Source organism: Rana temporaria, chromosome 2 (assembly GCF_905171775.1).
Source record: "Rana temporaria chromosome 2, aRanTem1.1, whole genome shotgun sequence".
Classification (NCBI taxonomy): Eukaryota; Metazoa; Chordata; class Amphibia; order Anura; family Ranidae; genus Rana; species Rana temporaria.
The window spans coordinates 524486201-524513949 of record NC_053490.1 but is presented as its reverse complement, the minus strand read 5'-3'; the positions used below and the strand labels follow the sequence as shown (position 1 = coordinate 524513949).

At 44.6% G+C, this 27749-nt stretch overlaps 1 protein-coding gene across 1 annotated transcript; it reads left to right on the top strand.

The window, feature by feature from the left end:
- Positions 1–27749, top strand: LOC120928034 (uroplakin-1b-like). The gene is made up of 8 exons (XM_040339106.1): positions 1–108; positions 14012–14096; positions 17037–17237; positions 21392–21466; positions 24295–24417; positions 25962–26141; positions 26557–26640; positions 27337–27749. The coding sequence occupies exons 2-8, from the start codon at positions 14031–14033 to the stop codon at positions 27385–27387; spliced, it is 780 nt and encodes a 259-aa protein (XP_040195040.1). The 5' UTR covers positions 1–108; positions 14012–14030; the 3' UTR covers positions 27388–27749.

Sequence of the window (27749 nt, the reverse complement as noted above, 5' to 3'; positions counted from 1 at the left end):
CTCCCTGAGCCGAGGCTGAGAGATCTTTAAAGAGTTGTTGGAGGAAGGTTGTAGAACAGGTGGATGTGATCACAGCCAGGAGCTGAGCATAGCAGATCTTGGGGGCTGGTAAGGCTCAATTTATTCTACACATTGATAGAAAGAGATCTGATGACTTGTAATACACTCCATTTCATATCTATATTTGTATATAGATCTTTTTTTATTAAAAAGATCTAATTTTAGTAAATTAATTGTTAGTGGCTTGATTGATCACCAATCACAGATGGGTCAAATACTCAATGTGTCTGCTTTTGAGTCTTCTTAGTAAAGCTAACACCAATGTTTTCTCAACTCCATTTCTCAAGTATCCCCAACAGGTCATGTTTTCAGGCTTTCTGTTATTTTGATCAGTTTCACTGCCTTAGTGATTACCGCAGCCGTTTGATCTGAGGGAAATCCTGAAAACATGACCTGTTGGTAATTGAGGACCAGAGTTGCTTACACCATGGGAAACAAATGTTTTATTTATTTTTTATTTTATGTAGTTCACTATTCACAGATGTTTTTCATCTGAGGGGAAATCCTGAAAACATGACCTGTTGGGGGTACTTGAGGACCGGAGTTGAGACACATTTGCTTACACCATTTTTTTATCTGTGTAGTTCAATCCATAGATCACTATTTGCGATGTAGCCCACACCATAGATCACTGTTTCTCAATTCCAGTCCCCAAGGCGCCCCAGCAGGTCATGTTTTTCAGGCTTTCCATTATTTTGCACAGGTGATTTGATCAGTTTCACTGCCTTTGTAATTAGCACAGCCGTTTTTCATCTGAGGGGAAATCCTGAAAACGTGACCTGTTGGGGGTACTCTAAGACCGGAGTTGAGACGCATTTTGCTTACACCGTTTTTAGACATGTAGTTCAATCCATAGATCACTGTTTCTCAAGGCGCCCCAGTAGGTCATGTTTTCAGGATTTTCATAATTTTTGCACAGGTGATTTGATCAGTTTCACTGCTTTGGTAATTACCACAGCTGAGGGATATCCTGAAAACTTGACCTGTTGGGTGTCCTTGAGGGCTGGAGTTGAGAAACGCTGCCATAGATTGTCCATTCTCAATCAGAATTCTGTAGAACCCCTAAAGTTCCTCCAGAGATTGATGGGGGGGGGGGTTCCTTGATTGGTGAGAAATGCATCTCCCAACTTTGGCTACCAATATACAGGGGCAATTTCCCACTGACATCTAATGTAAGGGGTCCGGTCTACATTGACCTCCCAGGGCGAGGGGGCATTTTCACAATGATCCTCAACGTGATGGAAGATTTCTCTTACCGATGTAAGGAGGCATTTCTATATTGACTAATGTAAGGGGATAATAATTATATATATATATATATATATATATATATATATATATTTACACCCTTTTTTTTATTTATTTTTTTATTTATTTTTAGGGCATAAAATACCATTTATACAGTGTTTTTTTTTTTTTTTTTGACCATTATTTCATGTATCGTAATGGTTTATTATTCATGTATAGAGCAAGGGGAATGTTGTAAAATAATTGGCTCTAGGTGGTAAATGCCCCAGGTATGCCACATTTCTTATTTTAATTAAAACCTTCAACTTTTTCATCATGTAAGTTAGAATAATTTTAGGAGGGGTTTTTTGAGACCTCCAAATTATTTAAAAGGTTTCTCTCAGGTAAAAAAGTTGAGAGCGGCTGCCATAGAGCACCTTTTGTTAGCCATGTAGCGTGTGCCATAGAGCGCCTTTTTTTTTGCTTGTAGCGTGTGCCATAGAGGGCCTTTTTTTTGCTTGTAGCGTGTGCCATAGAGGGCCTTTTTTTTTTGCTTGTAGCGTGTGCCATAGAGCGCCTTTTTTTTTTTGCTTGTAGCGTGTGCCATAGAGCGCCTTTTTTTTTGCTTGTAGCGTGTGCCATAGAGCGCCTTTTTTTTTGCTTGTAGCGTGTGCCATAGAGGGCCTTTTTTGCATGTAGCGTGTGCCATTTGCTAGCCATGTAACTTGCGCCATAGAGGGCCAATTGTTTATTTGTTGCAAATTTTAGTGGTGTAACTAATCTACAAAAATGGCCTGTGTGTTCCTCATTTAAAATACAGCACAGGAGATCTCTGCAACTGGCACCACCATAAAAAAAAAACCTAGAACAAGTTTTTTTGGGTCTAGTCAACAAACCTACTTTCAGTTTATAGACATTTCCCAGTGCCATTACATATATATATATATATATATATATATATATATATATATATATATATATATATATATATATATATATATATATATATATATATATATATATATATATATATAGCACAATACATTATAAGTTTGAATAACTAGAGTGTGTATGTGTTTTTTTTATATTTTTTTATTCAAACTTATAATGTATTGCTACTAAAACTTTTATATATATATATATATAAAGTTTTAGTAGCAATACATTATAAGTTTGAATAAAAAAATATAAAAAAAACACATACACACTCTAGTTATTCAAACTTATAATGTATTGTGATTATATATATATATATATAATGGCACTGGGAAATGTCTATAAACTGAAAGTAGGTTTGTTGACTAGACCCAAAAAAACTTGTTCTAGGGACATTTTATTCTTAAAAGGCGAATTGCCTGGCTTGTTGTTGTTGTTCTGCTCAGTATTATCTGAGTTTGGGCCTCTTGGACAGGTTCCTGGGGCTGTACTATGTAAAAAAATAAATGTGGGCGTATTCCACACCCAGTAGCCGTATGGCATACACCCTTGGCCATGGTCTGTGTCTAGCATGCCCATGTGTCCCGGATTGCCTGGGACATTCCCGCAATTAGCAGGTCTGTCCCAGGTCCCGGGCACCTTCATTCAGTGTCCCGGAATGGGCCTCCGTTCCACCTGAGACTCTGGTCACTTGTTGCTAGTGCCGCCTGGCGTCAACCAACCAGTGACCTCACACTGCGTCCAGTAATGGCATATGTAGCGCCCACCCCAAATTTAGGGGCGCCATTTCAATTTTAAGGGAAGTCTGGGCCAGTACTTGGACCGAGACCTATTTGATTAACAGTGAGTGTGTTCATTTGGAAAAGGAAGGGGCCAAAATCGGGGGTGGAAGCCTGGGAAGTAGGGGGGAGTCGGCGCCACACATTATTAGGGTGTGCCCGTGCACATCTGCCCCTCCCCCCCCCTGTGCACACCTATGGGCCTAGCTCTTCTATTGATATAGATGCTTGAAAGGGTTGTGTTTGTTTTTTTTTTGTTTTTGTTTTTTTTTTTTTTTGCAAATGCACTGTGATGACAGCATGGCAAATGTTTTCAGTATGTCTATAAATTTTCATTAACATTCCCCTTTGTGGCTATTTGCATTGCTTTGCAGTTGGGTCCCGAATGCCTTGCATCCAACATACAGCTGTGCGCTAAAAGAGCGTAGATGACATTTTTGTTGGTGTTCATAATACCGAGAGGAATCTCAGATGTTCACTATTTGTGCTTCGTTTGACTGATTGCTACTTTTTTTTTTTTTTTTTCACTGCGCCCAGGTGACAGTTTTCCAAAGGCAATTTTTGCTTGTGTTGTCAAGCAGTGGCATCCAATTGCCATTCTGCATCCTCTCTGGGTTGTAGGTTGAGAATGAGTCTTGATGTGTAGCTCAATCCTCCTGATTTATTCCCTATTCTGACGCTGATTGTTGTGAAGCGATTTATCCCTTGTGAGACCTCTATGCCTGGCCTGTATAAGCAGATATAATCACTGAGGACAATCCTCATCAGATGGCTTGAACTCACCAATAACATTTCCATCCACAGAGGTGTTTAATCCGAAACATCAAGTTACAGCAGATGACAGGATACAATCGATGAATAGGTTGTGGTATTATGCGGTCAAAAGATATTGTCTGTAGCTTACTATGCAGAATACATGTGCCCTGCTACATGTGGCCTATTAGCTGCCTCCAGGAAGTACAATCACAGGAAGAAAGGAAGTGTCATAACATCAGGGAAAAACAAATGCATTACCACAAAAGGTCACTAGATGGCTGCATGTGAACTAAATATAAACGTCCATAGAAAAAATGGTTCAGAGAAACAATATATACAAATTCTATGCCCCATTGGGGTGGCACATTCCCAAAGCCACAATGTCAGCAACTATGACGTGTGTGTGTGTGTGTGTGTGTGTGTGTGTGTGTGTGTGTGTGTGTGTGTGTGTGTGTGTGTGTGTGTGTGTGTGTGTGTGTGTGTGTGTGTGTGTGTGTGTGTGTGTGTGTGTGTGTGTGTGTGTGTGTATATATATATATATATATATATATATATATATATATATATATATATATATATATAAGAGATAGACATCCCCTTTTTTTTTTTTTTTTTTTTTATATATTTTAATTGTATTCGTCTGTATGATATAACTGACCTGTTGACCTTTCATGGTGAGCAACAGTCTGGCGATGTCTCCATGAAGCGGGGTTAACTTTTTTCCCTATAGAGTCAGCCAACACTTGGAGTGAAAAATTCATATCTAGTAGTAGTTTGGTCACATTCAACTAGACTTGTTCTGTATTGTTGGAAGACTCCTGTCCAAGCCAAGAATGTAATATCTTTTAATTGAATTGAGACTGACTAATACGAACTATATCATGACCTGGATAAATGGGAACCTTCACAGGCATTGTTAGTACATGCCTAAAAAGATCCTGCATATACTTTTTTTTTTTTTTCTCCTAATCTATGTGGTTGGGAGCTCTTGAGATTTTGTGCAAACCATATGCAACCGTGGGCTCCAGTGCCAAGCCCTTACCTCCCGAATTTAACAGTTCACTGCAGGTGCCTGTTTTGGCCAGTAGGAGGCCTTTGAAGATGTGAATGGAGGATTAGGGTGTGATGGTTCCCCAACACACATAAGATGGTTTTGGCTTTTTTAAAGATACTTGCTGTTTTAGAAGAAGACATGGTGCCATGCCAGGTTTACTTTAGATAAAACTGAGCTCATGGCTGGATATGTGCTTGGAGACCTGAAAACGCAGAAGGTTCTGTATCTGGCTTAAACCCTGGAAAACTGGATAAGCAGGGAACACTGGTCTCTCTGCTGGTGGAATAGAGAGCGTTAGTAAGTTTGGCATCTACCAAGAGCTAAAGCAGTTATTCTTGTGGATTGACAACCTTAAATGGTCATATGAAGCTACCTGACTTGACTCTGGCACCACTTCCTGGTCTGTGATATCTGAGTTCATGACAAAGGTCAAGCAAGCCCTTCCCAAATGCAACTGTTCAATGCAGGTGCCTGTCTTTAAAGCAGTTGTAAACCGCATAAACATTTTTTTTTTTCAAACCTGCAAGGCAAAAGGCATAATCAGCTAGTATGCACCGCATACTGGCTGATTATGAAATACTTACCTCGGAACAAGGTGAAAAACACTTACCTGGTCCACGCCGAGCGAGATGTCATCTTGCTCCGGCGTGTCTTCCGGGTATCGCAGCTCCAGCGCTGTGATTGGCTGGAGCGGCGATGACGTCACTCCCGCTCTTGCGCGCGGGAGATTTAAATTCGGCAAGGTCCGGCAGCTGCCGGTCCTTTCGCCGTGGATGCGCCGCTGCAATCAGCGGCGCATTGCGAGGGGAATATCTCCTAAACCGTACAGGTTTAGGAGATATTCTTTATACCTACAGGTAAGCCTTATTATAGGCTTACCTGTAGGTAAAAGTGAAAAAAGTGGGTTTGCAACCACTTTAATGGCGGATTAATGTGTGGTGGTTCCATTGCTCCAAATCAGGGACAGTTGGGAGCTATGTCCCTCATTCCTCCTTATTTGTCCCTCATTTTGGTCTGATTTATAGAGTTGTATATAAAACACACTTTTTATCAATCAAAAAGTGTTTTCCAGCACTAAACCTTTCATCTGATTTCTAAACTGCTGTATTTGTAAATTCCCAAAGCCAATATAATGGTAGTGGTAAAACTTGTGGGTTTAACCAATCCTTGTTTTTTTTTGGACAATTCTCCTTTAAGAGGGCGTGGCAAGGGGTGTGTCCTATGCCTGCATACTTTTGCTGGTAGGTGTCCCTCATTCCCATCTCAAAAAGTTGGGAGGTATGTGGTTTCCCCTGACGCACATATGAGCTCATGGCCAGATTTATGCTTGGAAAGCGTGAGCCTGTGACCACAGATGGTCCAGTATCTGGCGCAAACCCTGGAAACTGAATGAGCCGGGAACACTGGTGTGTCTGCTGAAGGAATAGAACTAATCGATAACTGTTTGACCTCTTCCAAGAGCTAATGCAGCAATTCTTGAGTGGATTGACAACCTAAAATGGTGCTTGGCTCTACTCTATAGCTCCACTCTCTGGTCTGTGACATCTAAGCCATTGGAAAAAGGTCTCAATGGTGTGGCCTGGAGCACATCAGTCAGTGTTGGCATGGATATAAGAGCATTGTTGGCTGAGACCTCCTGGATCTTTTTAAATTGTACAATTTAAAATTTTTACTACTCTGGAGGTACTTGAGTTAAAAATATTACTAGCTTTTAATTCAGTTTAAACCTTTTAGGCTTTCCTTCAGCACTGGAGGCTGACCCATTCTCCCTCTTAAGGCCAGTGTTATGACGAGAGATGCCCCCTGTCGAATAATGCCCACCCTGTACTGCACTTGCGTAGTACAGAGCCGCCGAACATTGGAATACGATCCCGATGCTCGTGCAAGGGGCGGTTGGCAACGAAAGGGGGCGTATTTTGTAATGATGGCCAGTGCTGTTAAGTTGGGGGCGGAATGTCTCACGAAACTCAAACACATCTCCTAAACAAATCTCTGCTATTCTTCCTACATGTGTTAGGGCAACACGTGTATGAAGAATAGCAGATATATATTTGTTTAGGAGATGTGTTTGCGTTTTGTGACCAATTCCGCCCCAATCTTGACAGCACTGGCCATCATTACAAAATACGCCCCCTTCTGTTGCCATTCGCCCCTCACGTGTTCTCATCAATACATCCGCATCTGTCCCTTGCAGGGTTGCAAGAGCATCGGGAGGGTGTGGCACAATGTCTTTTGTGCGCAGGCGCCGTGAACAGCTGATCCCAACTTTTTTGGGGCTAACACTTTGTGTGTGTGTATATGTGTGTATATATATAATATATATTCCTCTCTAGTACTAACCAGGAAATGACTGAGCTGAAAAAGACCTAGAATTTTTTCCAGTAACCAGTCTTCTATATGTAGCACTACCCCCGGAGGAGCTGCTGGTTTGTTTTGGGTGGCACATTTACCTTGTGGCTCTTCCAAATCCCTAGGGTTGAATGATGCATATAGCAGTAGTAAAGGAATGTCCACAACAGGTGTCTTTGCTTGGCTCTTTATTACCCAGCCGGGTAAAAACAATAAAACTTGTGGTGAAGAAGGTAGAGTTGGAAGGAGAAGAAACAGCAGATTCAGGCGTAGCAATAGGGAAAACAATTCTGCTCCCGCGTGTAACACTTCTTGCGCCACTCCTGCTTGAGTGGACTTTGCGTACCTGGACAGGCCTCTCTCACTGGCCTGGCAGCCAGGGAATCGCCCGAACCTTTAAGGATAAGTCTCTGCCACAGACCCTCCTGGGATGAACTCTGGGAAAGACCTCTGCCACAGACCCTCCTGATTGTGATTTCGGAATGGAGCCTCCTTGATAGATTTACACCTGGATCTCCTTCAAGTTGCTTTCAGGTACCGACTGACAGGTGACCAGCCTCTGTGTCCGGATACCTCGATCCCCGGTGGTTTGTCGAGATCCTATTGGATCGCCAGTCTCTCATTGGCTTCCCTCAGATGGACTTCCCACCGAACAGCTATACCGCTTGGGATCTTCAGGATTGGGAACCCAGTCGACCACTGGGCTCCCTGCCACAGCTCAAATGCCCCAGACCAATATGGTCCCGGAACCAGGAACACCGCGTGGCACGCACACCCTCGCCCGATAGGCCGGGGCTCCGTGGTGCAGTCACCCTAAAGGTGGGTGCCGCACACGAAGAAGAACCCAGAACCAATGGTGTCTGTCCCATAAATACCCTCCCTTAGCATGCACAGCAAGGCCTAGTCCTCCTGATTGGCTGCTGGGGAAAAGTACCCAAATCTTAACTCCACTGCTACCACCTACTGCCCTGGGGTGGGAAGAACACTTCAGCAACAACAGAATGAGCCCACATTACAGCCATGCTGAGACAGAGACCAAATTTTGAACACATTAACTGGATCAGAGTTCAATTAACACTCTGATCTCCCTCTAAATTTAAATGGCACCGGTACTTTGAAGTAACCAGGCGCTACATATATGTTTCAAAGTATGAAAAGCCCAGGGCGTAGCTCTGTACATGAGACACAAAACCATTTATTTTCTGAGACTTACCAACTCCGACCTTATTCAAGAAAACAAAGCTAATGGCATGAAGCAACGGATTTCATGAAGCAACTGGATTTCAGTTGGGCTCGGTTCACACCTATCTGCATGTTTTACCGTTTACTGTGTAACAATGTGTGTGTGTGTGTGTGTGTGTGTGTGTGTGTGTGGTGCCCATGTACTTTGCAGTACTGGTCGGATTTGGATGTAGATCGGAGTGTAGTTAGACTCTGATCCTGATTGTTGGTGGCAAGTTGCGGTCTCTGGCTTGGCTGTGCTGTGGGCCCATTCTGCTGTGCTGGGGTGTTCTTCTGGCCCCGGTGCTGCGGTGGAGTCGAGGTTTGGGTGCTCTTCCCGGCGGCCGGTCACGGGGGGTTTGTCCTCGCTGCGCATGCTGGGAGGGGTGTTTATGGGGCGGGCACCGTTTGTTCTGGGTTCTTCTTCGTCCGGTGTGGAAAAACTGCAAATGCTTGCCCCTAGAATTATTGCTCTAACTCTGGAGTGCGGGGCAATACTTCATGTCTGGGGTAATTCTAGTTGTTGTACGTGTTTGTATAGAATCCCTATTGCGCTTTATTTTCTGTTATCCGGGGCCCTAGAGCTTCCTACCTGGGAAAACTGTTGTCTACGGCATGCTTGTTAGTAACTGGGTAGTAAAATCAAATTGCATCTTTATTGACAATTCATGCTTAAGTGATCTGCGTACCAGGTAACACAGGGAAATGCAGCATGGTATGTGCACTGTGGCATGTTGGGATGTCCTACACAATAAATTACATCTGATATCCTAACACCTTGCACATGGTGCGGATGTATGAATGGGACTTTCCGAGATTTGGGGGGGGGGGGGGGTCACTTGACGCTTGTTAAATCCAGTGTGATTTGGCATTTCAATCGCAAGTTACACCCCATTGCCAGCATTGGCATGGTTCAAATCATTGAAACTCAAGTTGCAGCGACTATGAAAGACTCACTCCCAGGGCTGTGAATTATGGTCAGGGCTGTTTTAATGCACGGGCACTGCCCATGATAAATTTGCATTGCATCATACTTGCCAGGACAGTTGCGCTTTTTATTAAGCTGTCCCAGGATGGCTAAAATCCCAAGTAGCATTCCAGAATCTGGGCTTCAGGAACAGAGGCAGCCTGTCACTGGGATAAATCTACCATCAGAATGACTTCTTTCTTCTTCCCATGATGCTATTAAGACAGCCCTGATTTATGATGTATGGGCCATCACTGCCACTATCTGCAGTGGGGTCTGGAGGCGTGGCCAAGATATTTGGCATTTAACTCCTTTTTGTCTCTTCATGGGGGGGGGGGGGGGGGGCTTGCCCTTTTTAACCGCTTGCCGCACACAGATTTACAATGGCACGGCTGGGCGATTGGGAGTACCTGTACGTCCTCTGTTGAAGCCGGCTCGTGGGTGCGCCGGGGGACCGGGTCCCATGATCGCGGCAAGGAGAGGCAGAACGGGGAAATGCCTTTGTAAACAACCTGTTCTGCCTAGTGACATGACAGTGATCTGTCATGTTCTAGTGAGCCCCCCCTACAGTTAGAACAGTTAACCCCTTGATCGCCCCCTAGTGTTAACCCCTTCACTACCAGTGACACTTGTACAGTAACCAGTGGCTATTTTTAGCTCTGATCGCTGTATAAATGTCGCTGGTCCCAAAATAGTGTCAAAAGTGTCCGATCTGTCCATCGCAATGTTGCAGTCCCGATGCAGATTGCTGCAATTACTAGTGTAAAAAAAAATTATAATAAAAATGCCATAAATCTATTTTTATTTTGTTGACGCTATAACTTTTGCGCAAACCAATCAATATACGGTTATTGCAGGGTGTTATATTCTTTTTTGTGCTTTTTTTTTTTTTTTTTTTTTTTGTGGGGGGGGGGGGGGGATATTTATTATAGTAAAAAATGTGTGTGTTTATAGTGCAAAAAATAAAAACCGCAGAGGTGATCAAATACCACCAAAAGAAAGCTCTATTTGTGGGGAAAAAAAAGGATGTCCATTTTGTTTGGGTGCAATTGTATGTTAAACCGACGCAGTGCCGTATTTTAATTTTTCTGCACCGAGCCACTTTGGGCTTGGGCTTTTGGCCAAGTCTGGCACAATTTTTGCTACTAGGCCACAAGGTCTAGCCAATGCACTTTGCACTGGCACTTTATTTTTTCCCTACGAGCTTGTCACTTTGCACTTTTTGTCTGTTTCTTTCACTTGGAAGGTGTGGGTCCTTAGGCCTAGCCTAAAGTATGTGGGGCCATTAGGTTCCTCCTCTGCTGAACTGGGGGGGGTCTCTCTTCGGGGGGGCCTTCACTTAGTACTTGGCTTTAGCTGACCATGAGGAAAGAGGTACGCCAGGACTCTTGGCTAGATAGACCAAGTTGAGCCTTGTTCCTTTTTAAGGAGCCTTGTACCTCAGGGGGGGTCGGACTCGGAGTAGAGCCTTGCTTCTTGGGGAGGTGGACTGGAGACACACCCTTAAGTGCGCCTTGTTTTAGTACACTTGCCTTTTATTTTTTGCGCACCACGGCAGGTTCAAGAAAAGCCTGTATACACAGGGGTGAAACGTAATGGACGATTTTTGGTCCATGTAGCTTGCAAAAATATACATGGTTTACCCCCACCATGTAGAGAGTATCTCTGGAATGTGGTGACAGGTGTTGGCTACCTTTCCATTTAGGTATGTAGGAATGTCGCAAGACTGGTCACTAAGCAGGTCTGGGGTCTAGTCTAACTGCTTTGTGCACAGCAGGTTGGTCAAGAGGTCCATGCATTCTCTACATAAAGCTGCATGTCATTAGTTATTTACCTTTTTTATATTTTTTTATCTTGACACTTTTGTACGCTTTCCCGCATCCCTCTAGCACCTCCTGCTTCAGGATCTACCTATTGCTTGTTGTTGTGGTCAGTCGTGGTTCTCCTATGTGGACAAGCAAAATGTTATAGGACTCTCCCTATAGCTGGTAATGCACCAGTAGATCTTCAAGCAAAAATGTATGATAATTCTCAGTACATTTCATTACTTGACGAATGTTTTTTAGCAAGTACTTCAAAATAGTTTCTTTAACAATTTTGAAATGAATGGAATTTCCCATATGAAAAACGCGTTCTGTTTAGACATGTGTTTAATTTTAGAGAAAATCTCCATCTCGCTCCTTCTGAATTTTCTCATTAACCCCCTTAGCGGTATTCCTGAGCGTGACTCGGGGTGGATTTTCAATGCAATTATCGGTAACCCCGAGTCACGCTCGGGGAAGATGTGCAGATCGTGCAGCGCGTGCTGGCTTACCTTTTCCTGGCAGGTTACTGTACTTGCCTTGTCCCTGGATCCAGCGATGCATCCCCGCTGTGTGAGCGAGCGGCGTCCTCCATTCGATTCACACAGTGCCCGCGTGCCGCCGATCTCCGTTCCCTGAGACGTTACGACGCACGGGGGGCGGAGACCGGCGGCAAATTCAAAAACGTAAACCAACACATTACATACAGTATACTGTAATCTTATAGATTACAGTACTGTATGTAAAAAATACACACACCCCTTGTCCCTAGTGGTCTGCCCAGTGCCCTACATGTAGTTTTATATAATAAAAACATTTTTTTTTTTTATTTTTTTTTTTGTCCCTGCAAACTGTAGATTGTCCATAGCAACCAAAAGTGTCCCTTTTATGTCAAAAGTGATTTTTAGAGCAGCTAGAAAACGGCGATAATAAATTATAATCACTTGCAGAATTGTGCGATGGCGATTTTTTGTGGGGAAATCCGTCATAAAAAAATAAAAGTAATGACAGCGACAATTCTGCAACTGAGAAAATTTCAGTGATTTTGATTTGATTACATTATTGAATAATTTTTATTATAATTATATTATTATTTAGTTATTTATTATATTATAATTTTATGATTTTGTGTTTCAAACTTTATCATACCCGGGATGCCTATTAGACTCTTGTTTGGACAGATTTAAGTGAGTTATTCCTAAGAATTGCAGGCCTACAGTATAAAACGCAGAATTTCCATGCAAAATAATTGTACCGCTTTTGGTACGTAATTCCAGACAGTATCATACCGCCAGGGAGGTTAATAGGGTGGAAAACTAACATCTATTCAACCACCCCTAACAATCAGAAAATAAACAAATGTTTTTTTTTTTTTTTATTCTATGAGTGTATGGCCAAAATAAAATAGCGCTACCCCCGCAGGAGCCGCTGGTGAATGAAGCATCTACCACCCTGCACAGCCAGGCACACATCGTTTTTTGACTCCAGAGTGCTGTGGACTTTTTTTGGGGGGGGGGGGGGTGGTATTGAACTTAGGGATGTTATGGGATGCCCACTTCAAAATAGTAAAACGCCTCAGGGACCCAACTATATACAGTCAGTATATACACTTCTCTTCCTCAAGCACAAATCTTGCTTGTAGAACTACATCTCTCAGCTGGCACTGTATGGATGGTCTGACAAGAACGATATCGGACCAATAGCCAAAAAGTCCTAGTGCCCAACTGTCCACCTCCTGTGGCTACTGATCCCTGCACCACCTCTTCAGGCACTGCCAGTTCACCTGACTGCAGCTGCCCCTTTCACTAGCCCTCCTGGCTAAGACTTTAGTCCTCCCAGACTGCTCTCATCAGTCCTCTCAGGCATGCCTCCCAGTCCTCTCCGACTGTTTTACTCACCAGCCCACCTGGCTGTCTTCCTCCCTGGGGAATTTCATGGGAGTGCTCCCGTTCCTCCTGGTCGGGACACTTCTATGTGCCGTGAATGTCCTTTCTGAACCCAGGCCCAAGGTTACCCGCCCCCGACTAGGGGGCTACCCTCAAGGGCCTCCGACACAAACACTCCATCTCCAGGTTCCACCCGAACTCCACTGGTCCAGCTGGACTGACCCAGAGTATTTGAGGGGGCCTGCCAACCCTGCGCTTGGGGTTTTTGACGGGACCATTTGTCAGGACCCTCATAATACTCCAGGCAGCTCCTCCTCAACTCTGTATCCCATTTTTCTAGAATCCTCTTTTTTTTTTTTTTTTTTTTTTTTTTCTTTCCCCCATATATAAGTAGGGGGAGGTATCAGAGATGCTGCCTGTGAGTCATCCAGCCCTCCCTGAGTCACTCAAACCCTGACCCAGAAAAACACACAGGCCTGGCTGCCAGCCAAGCCTGAACAATTTACCTGCTCTAACAAACATCTACTTCTAGCACACTAGAGGGTGCTGCAATAAGATATGTAAGGCTCCATTCACACCTCCGCGACAAGATACGCCGCGAGTGTGTAACTTTTTGTAAAAAAAAAAAAAAAAAAAAGCCTTGCCATTGCTTTGTATGGCTGAATGCCAATGCCGCCTGGAAAAAAAGGGTCCGGGACTTTTTTTTTTTTTCAGGCGTACGGCGTCTATGAGATGTGAACCATCTCCATAGACAGCAATGGGAATTCTCCCCTTTAGCGGCACAAGCGTCCGGTGTCGGGCGTTTTGTCGCCTAGATGTGAATGGGCTCTAAAGGTTTTATCAAGCAAAAAAAAAAAACAGGCAAGGCTCAATATCGGCAGATTATGTTTTTAAATATTTGTGTTTTTTTTCCTTCTAAAATGTCTCATTTACCACAACTCAATATCTTTTTTTATGTTCTTTCGTGTTTATAGATCTTCATCTCTTTGAACAATGACAGGAGACACGGGAGTTCGCTGTTTTCAGGTCGTCCTCATTTTTGGCAATGTGGTAATTGGGGTAAGTAGACTTTTTCTTGGCTATCGGTACTGTAGGTGAGGAAGAGGCATACAGGATGTGGTCTGGAGCAGTAAGTCTCTGGGGAAGCAAGCTGCACCTTTCTACTTTGTAAAGGACCAGTTCACCCAGATGTAGTGTCTTTTATTAAAAAAAAAAAAAAAAAGAAAGAAGAAATTCCTAGAAGAGAAGCTGGTAGGATATGTTGGACCCTTGGGCCCAGATTCACAAAGGAGATATGACGGAGTATCTATGCGACTGATTCATAGAATCAGTTACGCATAGTTAGCCCTAAGATCCGACAGGTGTAATTGTTTTACACTGTCGGATCGTAGGATGCAATTCCTTTGGCCGCCGCTGGGGGGAGTTCGCGTCGTAAACCAGCGTCGGGTATGCAAATTAGGAGTTACGGCGATCCACAGCGGTTTTTCGCGTTCGCGACGTCGCTGCTAGTCTAGTTTCCCGTTGCAAAGTTAGTCGTCGTTTTTGGTGCCCTAACTTTACACAGCACACGTATGTGCTGTATAAAGTATGGCCGTCGTTCCCGCGCCGAAATTTAAAAATAAACGTTGTTTGCGTAAGACGTCCGGGAATACGAAAGTGCGCTACGCACGTCGCCGTTCGAAAACATGACATCACTTCGCGCAAAGCACGGCGAGAATTTCGAAACGGAGCATGCGCAGTAGGTCCGGCACGGGAGCGCGCCTAATTTAAATGGCACACGCCCCTTTAAATTACGCGGGCTTACGCCGGAGGCCGCCAGCGTAGGTTTTCATTGCAAGTGCTTTGTGAATCAGGCACTTGCGGCGGTGTAACGTATCTACGATACGTTACGCCGCCGCACTTCTACGTGAATCTGGCCCTTGGTTTCTTACAGTATGCTTTGCATACTCCAGCATGGAGATTTCATTGTCATAATTCCTGTCTCTGTCCACCTGGAAGCTTTGGGTGTTACTGCTCACATTTTGTCCTGGCTCCTCCTGTAAAATGTGTCATGATTCTAAAAGTAAAGAAAAAAATCCAGCAAACTGGATGAGAACACCTCATAATTGCGCCCCCCCCCCCCCCCCAAGCCCTGTAACCATATGCCAGGGATATGCAATTAGCGGACCTCCAGCTGTTGCAGAACTACAAGTCCCATCAGGCATAGCAAGACTCTGACAGCCACAAGCATGGCACCCAGAGGCAGAGGCATGATGGGACTTGTAGTTTTGCAACAGCTGGAGGTCCACTAATTGCATATCCTTGCCATAAGATACCCCTTGTCTTGTGACCCCACTACATGCCTGATACCCCCCTACACTGTGGCCTCTCTACATCCCTGATACCTCCTAGCACTATAGCTCCCCCCCCCCCCCTCAGCATTGTTTTTCCCCATATACCCTTGATATTCCCCAGCACCACTATTCCATCCATGTAGTACCCCTTTTTCCAGTGGAGATACAGACCATGTAAACATTTGGCCCTGTGCCCACCTCCAGCACTGCACTCACCTATACCACTCAAGCAGGCAGAAAGAGGGAGCATCCCTCCGGGCATTCCAAGCCTTTCAGTGCAAACAGTGCTGGGCTCACCATGACGCCATCCACAGTGCTACTTACGCAGGTGGGCTCTCAGTGCTGCCGACTCTGCAGCTCCTACCCCACAGTATTCGAGTCCCGAACATTCAAGCTGCATGGGGCGGGGTCAGAGCATCACTGGCGCTCCAGCCCTGCCCCTCCCTACTGGCTGTGAAATGGGTATTGTTCCGCACGGCGCACTGCTGCCAGCCTACCTCCCCTGTGTATCCATCACTCTCAGGGCCATCATGGGGGCCTCCAATTTCGGGGCAGCGTGGGCTCAAGGACCAACTGCTTTGGGGAAAGTGCAGGGGTCCTCGGGCATTGCCCAGGTGTGCCCTCTCATCAAGACAGCCCTGCATCTGTACTTTGTAGGACAAGCTGTCTCCTCTAGCAACTAAACTTTACTCACTGCTTCATGCATTGATTCCCTTGGATGAGTTCCCTCTGAAGTCCTCCCCAGCCATTCCATAGCCTCCAGCTCATGAAAAGTCCCCTCTGGTGCTTCCTTTAAAACTCCATCCATCTAGAACCGCTTCCGGATCTTTAGCAGGCTTTTCTCCGCATGAACTTAAATACTCGGATAGGCCTTACAACCGGAAGCCACCTGGATAGGACCCAGGCTTCGGGCCTAGCAGCCAGGAACTCTACATACACCATCCACCCAGGCCGAAGCCCCAGGTGGGAACACATTGCCTGATCACCTGACTTCATTCCATTAAATAACCTTTCCCAGCATGTTTAGCTGTAAATATGATTATCATAACCTGAACTTCAGTGTAACTCTTTTACTGTAATGTCAAATGCAACAGCACCACCTACTGACAGATGGGAGAAGCCTCAACTTAAGATGGAATTGACAGAAGTCATGTAATCACTAAATGCTGCAAATTGGCCAGGCCGACTACCACCTGGCACACTAAATTTACCTGTAGCCCTATTCTAGAGACAAGGGTGCTACATTTACAATTAATATAATATGATCTCTGAATGGCGGGAAGTCGGATGACTGGCAGGATTCCCTCTTCTATTCTACATTAAGTGTAAATTATGCATGGGCTTATCTCCATAGATGAGGGGATGGGATTATCGGACTATCTTGAATGAAATTCAGTCTGAAAACCCAAAGCTATTAACTGCTTTGCTGAAAGTTCAGTGCCAGGAAGAGGACCGGGCACTCTGCAAAGAATTTCTACATTACTGTCATGTTATGTAACTGCACAAATTTTGATTAAACTTCAGCTGTAATTTGTCAGTTTTGACAGTCTAAAAACATGCACAGATGAACATCTTTAGTTCATTGTGAAAAAATTCCGAAAGGTCTTGAAAAGGCATATTGCAGTCATGATGTGGAAATGCTCATTGTTCCTCTTTGTGCCCTCAGCTTGCCGGACTCGCCTTGACAGCGGAGTGCATCTTTTTCGTGACAGACCAGGAACGTCTCTACCCATTGCTTTATGCCACTGGTAACGATGACCTCTTTGCGGCTGCCTGGATTGGTATCTTCACTGGCTTCTGCTTCTTCCTGCTTGCCATCTTGGGTATTATTGGCATCATGCAATCCAACAGGAGGATTTTAATGGCGGTAGGTGCTTTGGGTTGGTTTGAAATTAAGTTTGTGTATACTGATAGAAAAAAAAAAATTCAGACTGGGTGCCGACAATTAATAGCATATTATCTGCCAACATCTCACCTTGTAGCTTATTTGGAAGTGGAAATGTTGCAAGCCCTTTCGATGTTGACCCATATTGTAGGCTGCTTGTTGATCCTTTTCATTGCACATTGTCATGTCTTTTAGAAGTGGCTTCTGTGGTCACAAGGTTTATATGGTGTGATGTGAAAAGATAGGGTAGCCCCAAGACCCTAGGATGATTCTGTTGCTAAAGGAGTTAAAGTCGTTTTTGGAAAAGTTGTCTCTGAATTCTGTGTTGGCAGCTTCTCCACACCAAAGAATTTACACGGTTTCCTTGGCTTGCAAATAAGTAAATCCAAGATTGAAGTATTATACCAGGCAGTAATCATTCAAATATACATTTTATTCCAAAATAAGCCTCTCTGAGAGACCTTATCAGGAGCCAATGTGTTCCATGTGTCTGTAGGGTGTCCCCCCCCCCCTTCTCCATGGGTCTGTAGGGTGTCCCCCCCCCCCCCCCCCTTCTCCATGGGTCTGTAGGGTGTCCCCCCCCCCCCTTCTCCATGGGTCTGTAGGGTGTCTCCCCCCCCTTCTCCATGGGTCTGTAGGGCGTCCCCCCCCCCCTTCTCCATGGGTCTGTAGGGCGTCCCCCCCCCCTTCTCCATGGGTCTGTAGGGCGTCCCCCCCCCCTTCTCCATGGGTCTGTAGGGCGTCCCCCCCCCCCTTCTCCATGGGTCTGTAGGGCGTCCCCCCCCCCCCCCCCTTCTCCATGGGTCTGTAGGGCGTCCCCCCCCCCCCTTCTCCATGGGTCTGTAGGGCGTCCCCCCCCCCTTCTCCATGGGTCTGTAGGGCGTCCCCCCCCCTTCTCCATGGGTCTGTAGGGCGTCCCCCCCCCCCCCTTCTCCATGGGTGTGTGGGGGGTCCCCCCCCCCCCCCCTTCTCCATGGGTCTGTAGGGCGCCCCCCCCCCCCTTCTCCATGGGTCTGTAGGGCGTCCCCCCCCCCCCCTTCTCCATGGGTCTGTAGGGCGTCCCCCCCCCCCCCCTTCTCCATGGGTCTGTAGGGCGCCCCCCCCCCCCTTCTCCATGGGTCTGTAGGGCGTCCCCCCCCCCCCTTCTCCATGGGTCTGTAGGGCGTCCCCCCCCCCCCCCTTCTCCATGGGTCTGTAGGGCGTCCCCCCCCCTTCTCCATGAGTCTGTAGGGCGTCCCCCCCCTTCTCCATGAGTCTGTAGGGCGTCCCCCCCCCTTCTCCATGAGTCTGTAGGGCGTCCCCCCCCCTTCTCCATGGGTCTGTAGGGTGTCCCCCCCCCCCCCTTCTCCATGGGTCTGTAGGGTGTCCCCCCCCCTTCTCCATGGGTCTGTAGGGTGTCCCCCCCCCTTCTCCATGGGTTTGTAGGGCACCCCCATCTTCTCCATGGGTCTGTAGGGCGTCCCCATCTTCTCCATGGGTCTGTAGGGCGTCCCCATATGTCAAAAGATGCAAAATATATTGTGTCTTTAAAGACTTGATGAAGGGGTGCTCGGACTCCTGAAATGTGTTTTGGTTCTATTATGAAGTCCTCTTATTTTGGAATACGTATATGTGTGAATGATCCAGGTGTGGCTTGCAAGTGAATCTGAAGCACTACACCAGAGGGTAATGCTTCAGATCTAGATTTATTTCACAATGAGAAACTTTAAAGCTGAACTCCATGGAATGCAGCTCCTTTGTAAAAAGTGAAGGGTCGCTATGAGGTGCATGATGCCTACTAGGCTTATCTCTATTATTAAAATCTGACAAGGTTTTTAGAACTCCCGGAAGACCACTTTTGCTGTAATTCAGGAGACTGATGCTGGACTTTCTAGTATCTGCATCTTGAACAGTAGAGTTTCTCCCTCCTCCTTCCCAATCACATAAGCCTTTTGTATCAATATAAAAACATTAGCTGAATGCAGAGGCTTCTGTGAATGGGCACAGAGTGGAGGGGCGGGTATAGCTGCTTTGTGTGCATTTTCTCAAGTGTCAGATAAAAATCAAGATCAGCTTCATTAGACTTAACTCTTATGCCGCGTACACACAATCGGAAATTCTGACCAGAAAACCGTGGTGTGTGTGCGTGTGTGCGTGTGTGCGTGTGTGCGTGTGTGTGTGTGTTTTTTTTTTATTATTTGATGGAATGTTGGCTCAAACTTGTGTTTGTATACACATGGTCACACAAATCTTGTCGGAAATTCCAACTGTCAAGAACGTGGTTATGTACGATGAGCCGAGATCAATGAAGTTCAATAGGCAGTTCGGCTCTTCTGCTTGATTCTGAGCATGCATTGTTTGTGTTTGTGTGTGTGTGTGTGTGTGTGTGTGTGTGTTTGTGTTTTTTTTTTTTTTGTGTGTTGGAATTGCATACAGATGAATGGAGTTTCTGTTAGGAACCTTTTCCGTGGGGAAAAATTGAGAACCTGCTCTCAATCTTTTGTTGGCAGAAATTCCGATGGAGCCTACACATGGTCGGAATTTCCGATCATGTGTATGGGGCATTAATATTTATTTTTAAATTTAATTTTATTTTTTATTTATTTTTTTCAATGTGTATCAGGGGCCGGCGTTCCCATTAGGGGCAGGGAGGGTGTGAGGGCCACTTCATCCAACGTAAGAATACTAGTGTATCTTTGTAGCACTGAGTAAGGGCGTTCTGACCTCCTGAAATGCGTTTTTGGTTCTATTAGGAAATCCTCTAATTTTGGAATAAAATGATTATCTCCAGACTTGGCATTTTAATCTCGTATGTTGCATTTGTGTATGGTTGGAATGTTAACAGTGCGCACTCTACCAGGCAAAATATTTACTGGAAATCATTTTGGCATCAGTGGCGGCTGGTGGGTTTATTATTTTTTTGGGAGGTATGGCAAACAGCCATCCATCAACAGCCCCTCCGCATTGGAATCCATGCGCCGGTGTCCTGAAAGGGGCCGGATGCATGGATGGGGGGCAGTGATAGACAGACGGGGGGGGCGTCGCCTGTGCTTCCTTAATGGACGGTCCGCCCCCTGTTTGGCATACCTAGCCAACTAAAGGATTATATCCTTTACCACCACCACCTTACCCCTTACCCCCCCCCCCTTTTTTTTTTTTTTTTTTTTTTATTTTTTTATTAAATTGTCCGGCAATGTAAATCCTCTCGTTGCAGTGAAACTAGTGATTTACAAAAAGCCAATCCTGAACACTCACTTTCTGCCCCTAATAACCACTGTAATTCCTAATTCACACTTCTAATATGTCTTCTAAGCAGCAGTGTTGAATAGAATAACTGTTAACTGCCACCACCCCTGTCCAAGGACATTCTGAAAACCCTGCTCAGTATTATCATCTGGGCTTTTTTTTTTCTTCCAACTGAAAGGTGGGGGAACTCAGTTCTGGCACCTTCAGCAATGAATGTATGTAATGGAAAAGAGCGCTGGTGTGTGCTGGAGGGTCTATGGATGCTTGCTTCTAGGGGAATCTATTGTCGCTGGTGGGGATCTATTTTTGCATGGGGGTCTATTGTTGCTGGTGGATGGGCAATTGTTGCTGGGAGGGATCTACTGTTGAAGGAGAGGTCTCTTGTTGCTGGAGGGTTCATTGCTGCTGGGAGATCTGTTGTTGTTGCTGCTGGGGTGTTATTTTTGAAGCGGGGGGACATTGTTGCTTGGGGGGGGAAAGTCTATGGTTGAATAGGAGATCCATTATTATTGCTCAGGGAGGTCTGTTGTTTCTGGAGGGGTCTACTGTTAAGAACAGGGAATCTATTTTACTGTCTGTCTTGTCGTCATTAACAAATTCCATGCAAATCACTTGGCAGCACAAAATGATACTTGGTTCTGTAGCCTCTAAAAGAGGCAGTACTGGGAGGTAGGTAGGAGGTGGAACCAAGGGACGGTGCTCAGAGGTAAGTATGGGGCAGAAACCAAAAGTGTTTTAGAAGGTGGGAGTTCATGCACCTATTCTGAGGGGGCGAAGCCCTGATTACCATAGACAGTGATATTTGACTCTCATTGTGACTGCAGCTGGTACAGTTAATAGTGTGGTGTACAAAAGCAAAAATATAATTTTTAACATGTAAATCTTCTGTGTTTTTTTTTTTTATTATATAGTATATAATCCTGATGTTTATCGTCTTTTGCTTTGAAATGGCCTCTTCGATCACTGCAGCAACACAAAGGGACTTTGTAAGTATGGCTAGGAGTTGGAGTTGTATAGGGGTGAAACTTATTAAAGTAGTTGTGAATTGTAAGACGGTGGGAGGTGTAGTTGGATGTTTATCACCACCAGTAGTGGTCCCTCCAAAGGTGAGATGATGGACCTGATCGTTGTCTGAAATGTGGGACTGTCAGAGCCTTTGATCTATAAAGTAAGTCTTAGCAGGCAAAACATATCATCTGCTTTCTTCCCCCTCATTTCAGCAGACAACCCCAATATCATCCTGACTCCAGAATTCAGCTAGTTGAGTTGAGGGGTATCTTGACATGGCGTGGTCTTACCCTGAAGGGTCCCGACACGCTTACAAACACATACTGGGGACAATTTTTTTTTTCAGGATCACCAGATATTTCACACAAAGGAAGCAATACAAAGGGAACAATATACTTATTTTTTTTTTTTTTAACACAGGTGGATGGTACAACAAGCACATATCGGGAATATTAAATGTTGGGGTAATGCATTCTTTAATCTCAAAGTCAGGCAGGTGTCTGTGGTTAGTTAATATCCACTACTATTGAGTTTTATATTTGTGTCAAACACTCAATTTTACTTTGGTTTTTCAGAATTCCTATTTGCTCAAGACTGAAGTCAATGGGGCTCTATATTTATTGGTCATATTGAACCTTTGGAGGGCTGCTATCCAAGCTATTCCTGAATAGTGATGGGCCCTCCAATGAGTGTTCTTTTGGGTTTAGTTTGTTACTTGAGGTGTTCAGAAAATAGGTGCGACAATGGCAACCTTGAAAAATTCAATGGATGAATTCCAGGCATGGATATTTTATACATGGTTACATTGGACAAGCTTGGACCAACTATAGATAGACCATACCTGGACATGGCCCTTGGAAGCTGGAAAATACTGAAGTGGACAATGCTACTCCAGTGATCTCCACTAGATTCTGAGTCCCAGCTTCGGAGAGGCTGCCCTGCTACATTCTGGTTTGGCTGGTTGGCACAGGCTCCATTCAGAGAATGCTTTGTGTCTCTCAATGACTGCATAGACCGGGGGTCTCCAAGATTTCTAAACAAAGGGCCAGTTGACTATATCCTAAGACTCTTTGAGTAAACAATGCCTCAGGCTTGGTCAATGGGATGCCTCATCTTTGCTGTCAGTGGAAGGCATAGGGCTCATTGTTGGGGGTCAGTGGGAAGAATAGTGGCAACCTATCAATTTGAGGAATAGTGCTTTATATTGTTGGGAGGAATAGGGCCCCAAGGGCTGAATAAAGGCAAGAGAATGGCTGCATCCAGTGCACAGGCTTCAGTTTAGAGACCACTGCTTTACCCTATAAGTAAGGCTTGGTCTACCCTTGCAATTTGGGGGTGGCAAAATAGGCAGTTGACTTTATTTTTATTTATTTTTTCCCCCTTTCCTTTCCCTTCCACGAACCAGCTTCCCCTTGGAGCTAGTCCTCCCAGCCCTTCAGGGGTTTGGGATGACGGTAGGGTGACCAGACATCCCCAGTTTCAGGGGACAGTCCCCTGATTGAGGACACTGTCCCCGGACCAAGTATGTCCCTGGTTTTGTCCCCAGATTGGATTTAATAGGGGACAGGGGCAATTTCAAAGACAGTGAGTGCAGTATTAAAATAAAAAAAATTGAATTACACACCCCCACTCCCCCGTGCCTACCAACATAGGGGGGTGTATTTTTCCCATTATCTGTGCCACTTTCTGATGATCATGCGCTGGTCGGAGCGGAGAGAATATTTCTTCAGTTTCGGGTGCATGCCCATTCAGCTCCGCTCACATGTTCTTCTGCCTTGGCTCAAATCCTGGCCAGCCACCTGCTGATATCCTTGCCTTCCCTGGCGGAGTGATCTTCCTCCGCTCCCCATCCGGCCCGGAGAGTAAGACTTGAGAGGCTGTGAGGCAACAGGCAGAGAGTGGCTGATTGTGGCCATTACTAGTAAAGAAAAAATATGTCCCCGGATTTCATTTTAAAAATCTGGTCACCTTAGATGACGGGGCAGGGTTTATGATCATGTGACATGGCGGTCACATGATCAGAAAGCTGCTGATCTCAAGTAGCGATTTGGGAGCTGCCTGTTAGCCGTCGGTAACTGTGCCAGGAGCGTGCACAGCCCTTGGCACAGCTGTATTCACACCAGTGTTAATTTTGGCAGCAAATTTCAATTTAGTTTTAGTCTTTGGTCTTAGGACTAAAATGGCATTTTAGTTTTAGTCCCATTTTGCCGGCTCCAACGGGTTGAGCTACAAGGGCACCCAGACAGGAATGTACACATTCCATGACCACAATGTTTTGCTTCGGTGGCGCTATAAAAATGATCCCCCTCCTGTTAAAAAAAAAAAAAAAAATGATCCCCTCTGATCTTTGGTGACCTCACTGTATCCAAACTGAAAATTATTTTGTTCATTGAGAAGAAATGCAAGGCGTTCATTTGAAAGACACTTGTGCAAAATGGACGACCTCCGGTGATTAGTAAGCAGCAGGGCAGTTGCTCGTCACAGGACCCAGAAGCTAGTGGAGGTCACTAGAGTTGCAATGCTTCCATGCCGGTCCCAAAGATATATATATATATATATATATATATATATATATATATAGATACATATATATATATATATTTATATTATAGATACACATATATATATATATATATATATATATATTTATATTATAGATACATATATATATATTATAGATACATAGGTCAAAGCTTAACACCCAATGAATACTTGTATTGTTATCATTTACAAGGATGTATACAGATGGGAGCTGTCATATCATATTCTTATTGTAACATTGATTTAATTTGTATTTATTTTTTAGTTCACAATCAATCTTTTCCTGAGGCAAATGCTGGAATACTACCAGAACCCCGGTTTAGAGAACGGCGACCAGCAGATTAAGGCCCAGGGCGTAACCAGAACATGGAACTATCTCATGCTTATGGTAACGTCAATTCTCTTGCAGAATTTATAATTGTGTTGTATCACTTTGTGTTCTTTAATTGCAATCGCTTTTAAGCCTCGTACCCATGCTCTAATTTTATGACAAGAAATGTGTGAAGGCAGGGTTTTTACGGAAAAATCTGACCGTTTGTACGCTCCATCGCACAATTGTTGTTGGAAATTTCCAACAACAAATGTCGGATGGCATGCTTTCAAATTTTCCGACAACAAATGTGTCTTGTATTATTATCCGATCGTGTGTACACAAGAAAAAAAATCCAAAGTACAACATTAGCAGAAGTTGCCCAAAGGGTGGCGCTAAAGAGCTGAAAAACAACGTAGTTTTGTGTATGTTGGCTGAAAAAGTTCTGCCGTCTGTATGCAGAACAAGTTCATGGGGATTTGCCCGATGGAAATACGATCGTGTGCACGAAGCTTGTCTACGGGTGTCCTTGTAAATCATCTCCATGTTATTGGCCACTTCTGATGCACAGCTGGTGGCGTGGAGAGATGTTATAAGACCGTCACCCACAGATACTTTGTGAGATTCCAAGGGTTTAAAGGAGTGAAGGGTTTAAAGGCTCGAAGAGTCCCTTTTTGAAGCATACTTAACTTTTTTTGGGTGTTTGGAGTGATTTCTCGGCACAAGAATCTTTCCTGGTTAACGACTTCAATGAAAGCCTCCTGGATTGAAGCTTGGTCTTTGGATTTGGGGTAAGACCAAATGTCTAGAAGGGACACTGTGGGGTTGACTTCCTAAAACTGTAGCAGGAAAAAAACTTGCAAGATGAGGCGTATACATGATCCCCCAAAGTTTTTTTTTCTTCTGGGTATCCACAAGGGTCAGGCATGGGTGGCTGCCCCCTATAACTTTGGTGGTCAACTTTCTTTATGTGGGAGACCTCAAGCATGGCCCATGACGTTATCAAAGGGCCACACCTAAAGTTAAGAAAACGTTCATTCAGAGACAGCAGGCACACAACCGGATATAGTCAGTCAGACCATGGGAATGATACACAAGAAGGTTAGACTGCAACAAGAGGTTGGGGGGAGGCGTGTGTGTGGCCGCCATTTTGTTGAAGTCTACTGGAGCCTGACCAGCTGATCCTCTCTGGCTTGCACCAGTCTATCCCCATGCTTATCTGACTGATGTAGGTATGAGCGGTAGTCTTTTTATTGTTTTATGCTAAAGGAGTTATTGGAGACCTACTTAAGGTAACGGTAGAAATATTTACTGTACCGGGGCAATAGGGAAACGGATTACTGCTAGAAGGGGCCCTAGGGGTCACTTAATGTGGCAAGGTTGGGCGCCAAGGCCCCATTAAGTTTGAACATACAAGCGCCACCATGGTGTGCCCCAAGAGTATGGCATTAGTATTTTTAATAGCGTTGGTGAGGTAACCATGTGGGCCTGTTACAAAGTGTCAAGCCTATATCTATATATCTCTCGGCATTCTGAGATCTTCTCAATCGCTGCATAAAAGGTTATTTATTGGAGATGGCAAAGAATTTAATCTAAAGAGATGTTGTTATTGCTTTTTTTAGAAGCAGTGCTGTGGTGTGAACAGCCCCTTGGACTGGCAAGTATATAACTCCACGTTTCGGACCGTCAACAGTGACTCCGCCTTCCCCTGGCCTCAGCAGTGCTGCGTCATGAACAATCTAGGACAACCTGTGAGCCTTGATGGATGCAAGCTGGGCATTTCGGGATACCTCAACCAAAATGTAAGGATCTTCGCTATAAATGCCATAAGATGGCTTCTAAGGTAGTCATCTACATAAATTTGGGCCCAAATATACCTGTGCCATTCAACTAACCTAATCCTAATCTCTTGAGGCTGTATCTGAATATGGATTTTATTCAAGAAATTCTTATTATACAATTTGTGTGGGTGTGTTTTTTTTTTTTTGGCCATCCTTAAAATGTAAAAAAAAATAATCCCTTTTTTATTGCATGGGAGGGGGGGGGGGTGTCACCGGTGGATAGGGAATCCTGCACCACATTGGTTGCCAGGATACATGACCGTTTTTGAAATTTCCTTTTTTCCTTAGGTCAGCCCTTTATATAAGTAGTGGGTACTCCTTGTCACACTGGTTAACGATGACATTATTATTATTTGTTTTCTCTTTCTTTTTGTAGGGCTGTTACGACTTGATTGCTGGCCCATTGAATCGCCATGCCTGGGGTATTTGTTGGTTCGGATTTGCAATTCTGTGCTGGACGGTAAGTTTGCTCTCAGAAATAAGAATTTGGAGAATTTTCCCATCTCAAGTTGATTTTAGGCTTTAAAAGTGAACTTCTAACGTTTAATTCCTGGAGGCTACACATTGAAGTCTACATCTGCTATCGTTCTCACTTGCATCCTCGCTAGCGCAGTACTGGTATCCTGTAAAGATATGGCAGTTCATGGAGGACATTGATGGACTGAATCAAAAACCTGGCTTTCCATTACACTCAGGACTCCATTGGTGAGGTCCACTGGTCTCATGCTGGGTCCTCCATGGAAAGTTAAAGCACCTCTCCATGGAAAGTTTATATATTTCGTATATTTTGTACCTACTCCCAGGGGCGGACTGACAACTCATGGGTCCCTCAGGCAGTGCCCGAATGGTCGGTCCGCCCCTGCCTACTGCCTAGTCGGACGTTTGTGTCTGTACAGTTCTTGAGGCTCCTTTTTGAAGCTCTGTTGTGACTCTTGTCATTCAACGGCCTTCATGAGAAGTTGGGGGTGAGCCATTCCCCTTATGATTCTGTTGGGTGCAGAAGTCTGACGTGGTGGTGTTTCAGATGTAAACATTCCACTGCATACATATATGCTAATTATTTTTAAACATTGGTTGGGTCATAGTTTTTAGTTTTTGTCGGTGGGCAATGTTTGTTCTAATTTTATCTTTTTTTTTTTTTTTTTTATCCTTTTAGTTCTGGGTGCTGCTCGGAACCATGTTCTACTGGACCAGAATCGAATGTTAAGATCTTGCTGCTGCCGCCGCCTCCTCTGACAACTTTTTAGAAATACCCGCCATCACTAGGCCAATACGGAAGACGGGAGCTAAATACCCCACCCCAGATCACTCTGACTTGTTCTGACTAATGAAGTATTGGCCAAAGGACTTGTGGGGACAGGGGTTATTCTACGCTACCCATCGCATGATGCAGAAACTTTCAATTTTGGAGTCTTCTGTCCATTTATTTGGGATTTTTTTTTTTTTTTTGTGTATGTATGTATATATAATAATGCCGACATGTAAACACCCCTATCCAAAATTAAGATGCACCTGATAATGTCTGGAAGCTGTGAACATTTAGAATTAAATGTATTCTATAATGCAAGA

Bases quoted from the DNA above. Each gene is read 5' to 3' on its own strand.
- LOC120928034 (XM_040339106.1), top strand. From the start codon at position 14,031: ATGACAGGAGACACGGGAGTTCGCTGTTTTCAGGTCGTCCTCATTTTT. The intron at 14,097-17,036 runs GTAAGTAGACTT...TTGTGCCCTCAG, and splicing joins TTGGCAATGTGGTAATTGGG to CTTGCCGGACTCGCCTTGAC. The intron at 24,418-25,961 runs GTAACGTCAATT...TGCTTTTTTTAG, and splicing joins GGAACTATCTCATGCTTATG to AAGCAGTGCTGTGGTGTGAA.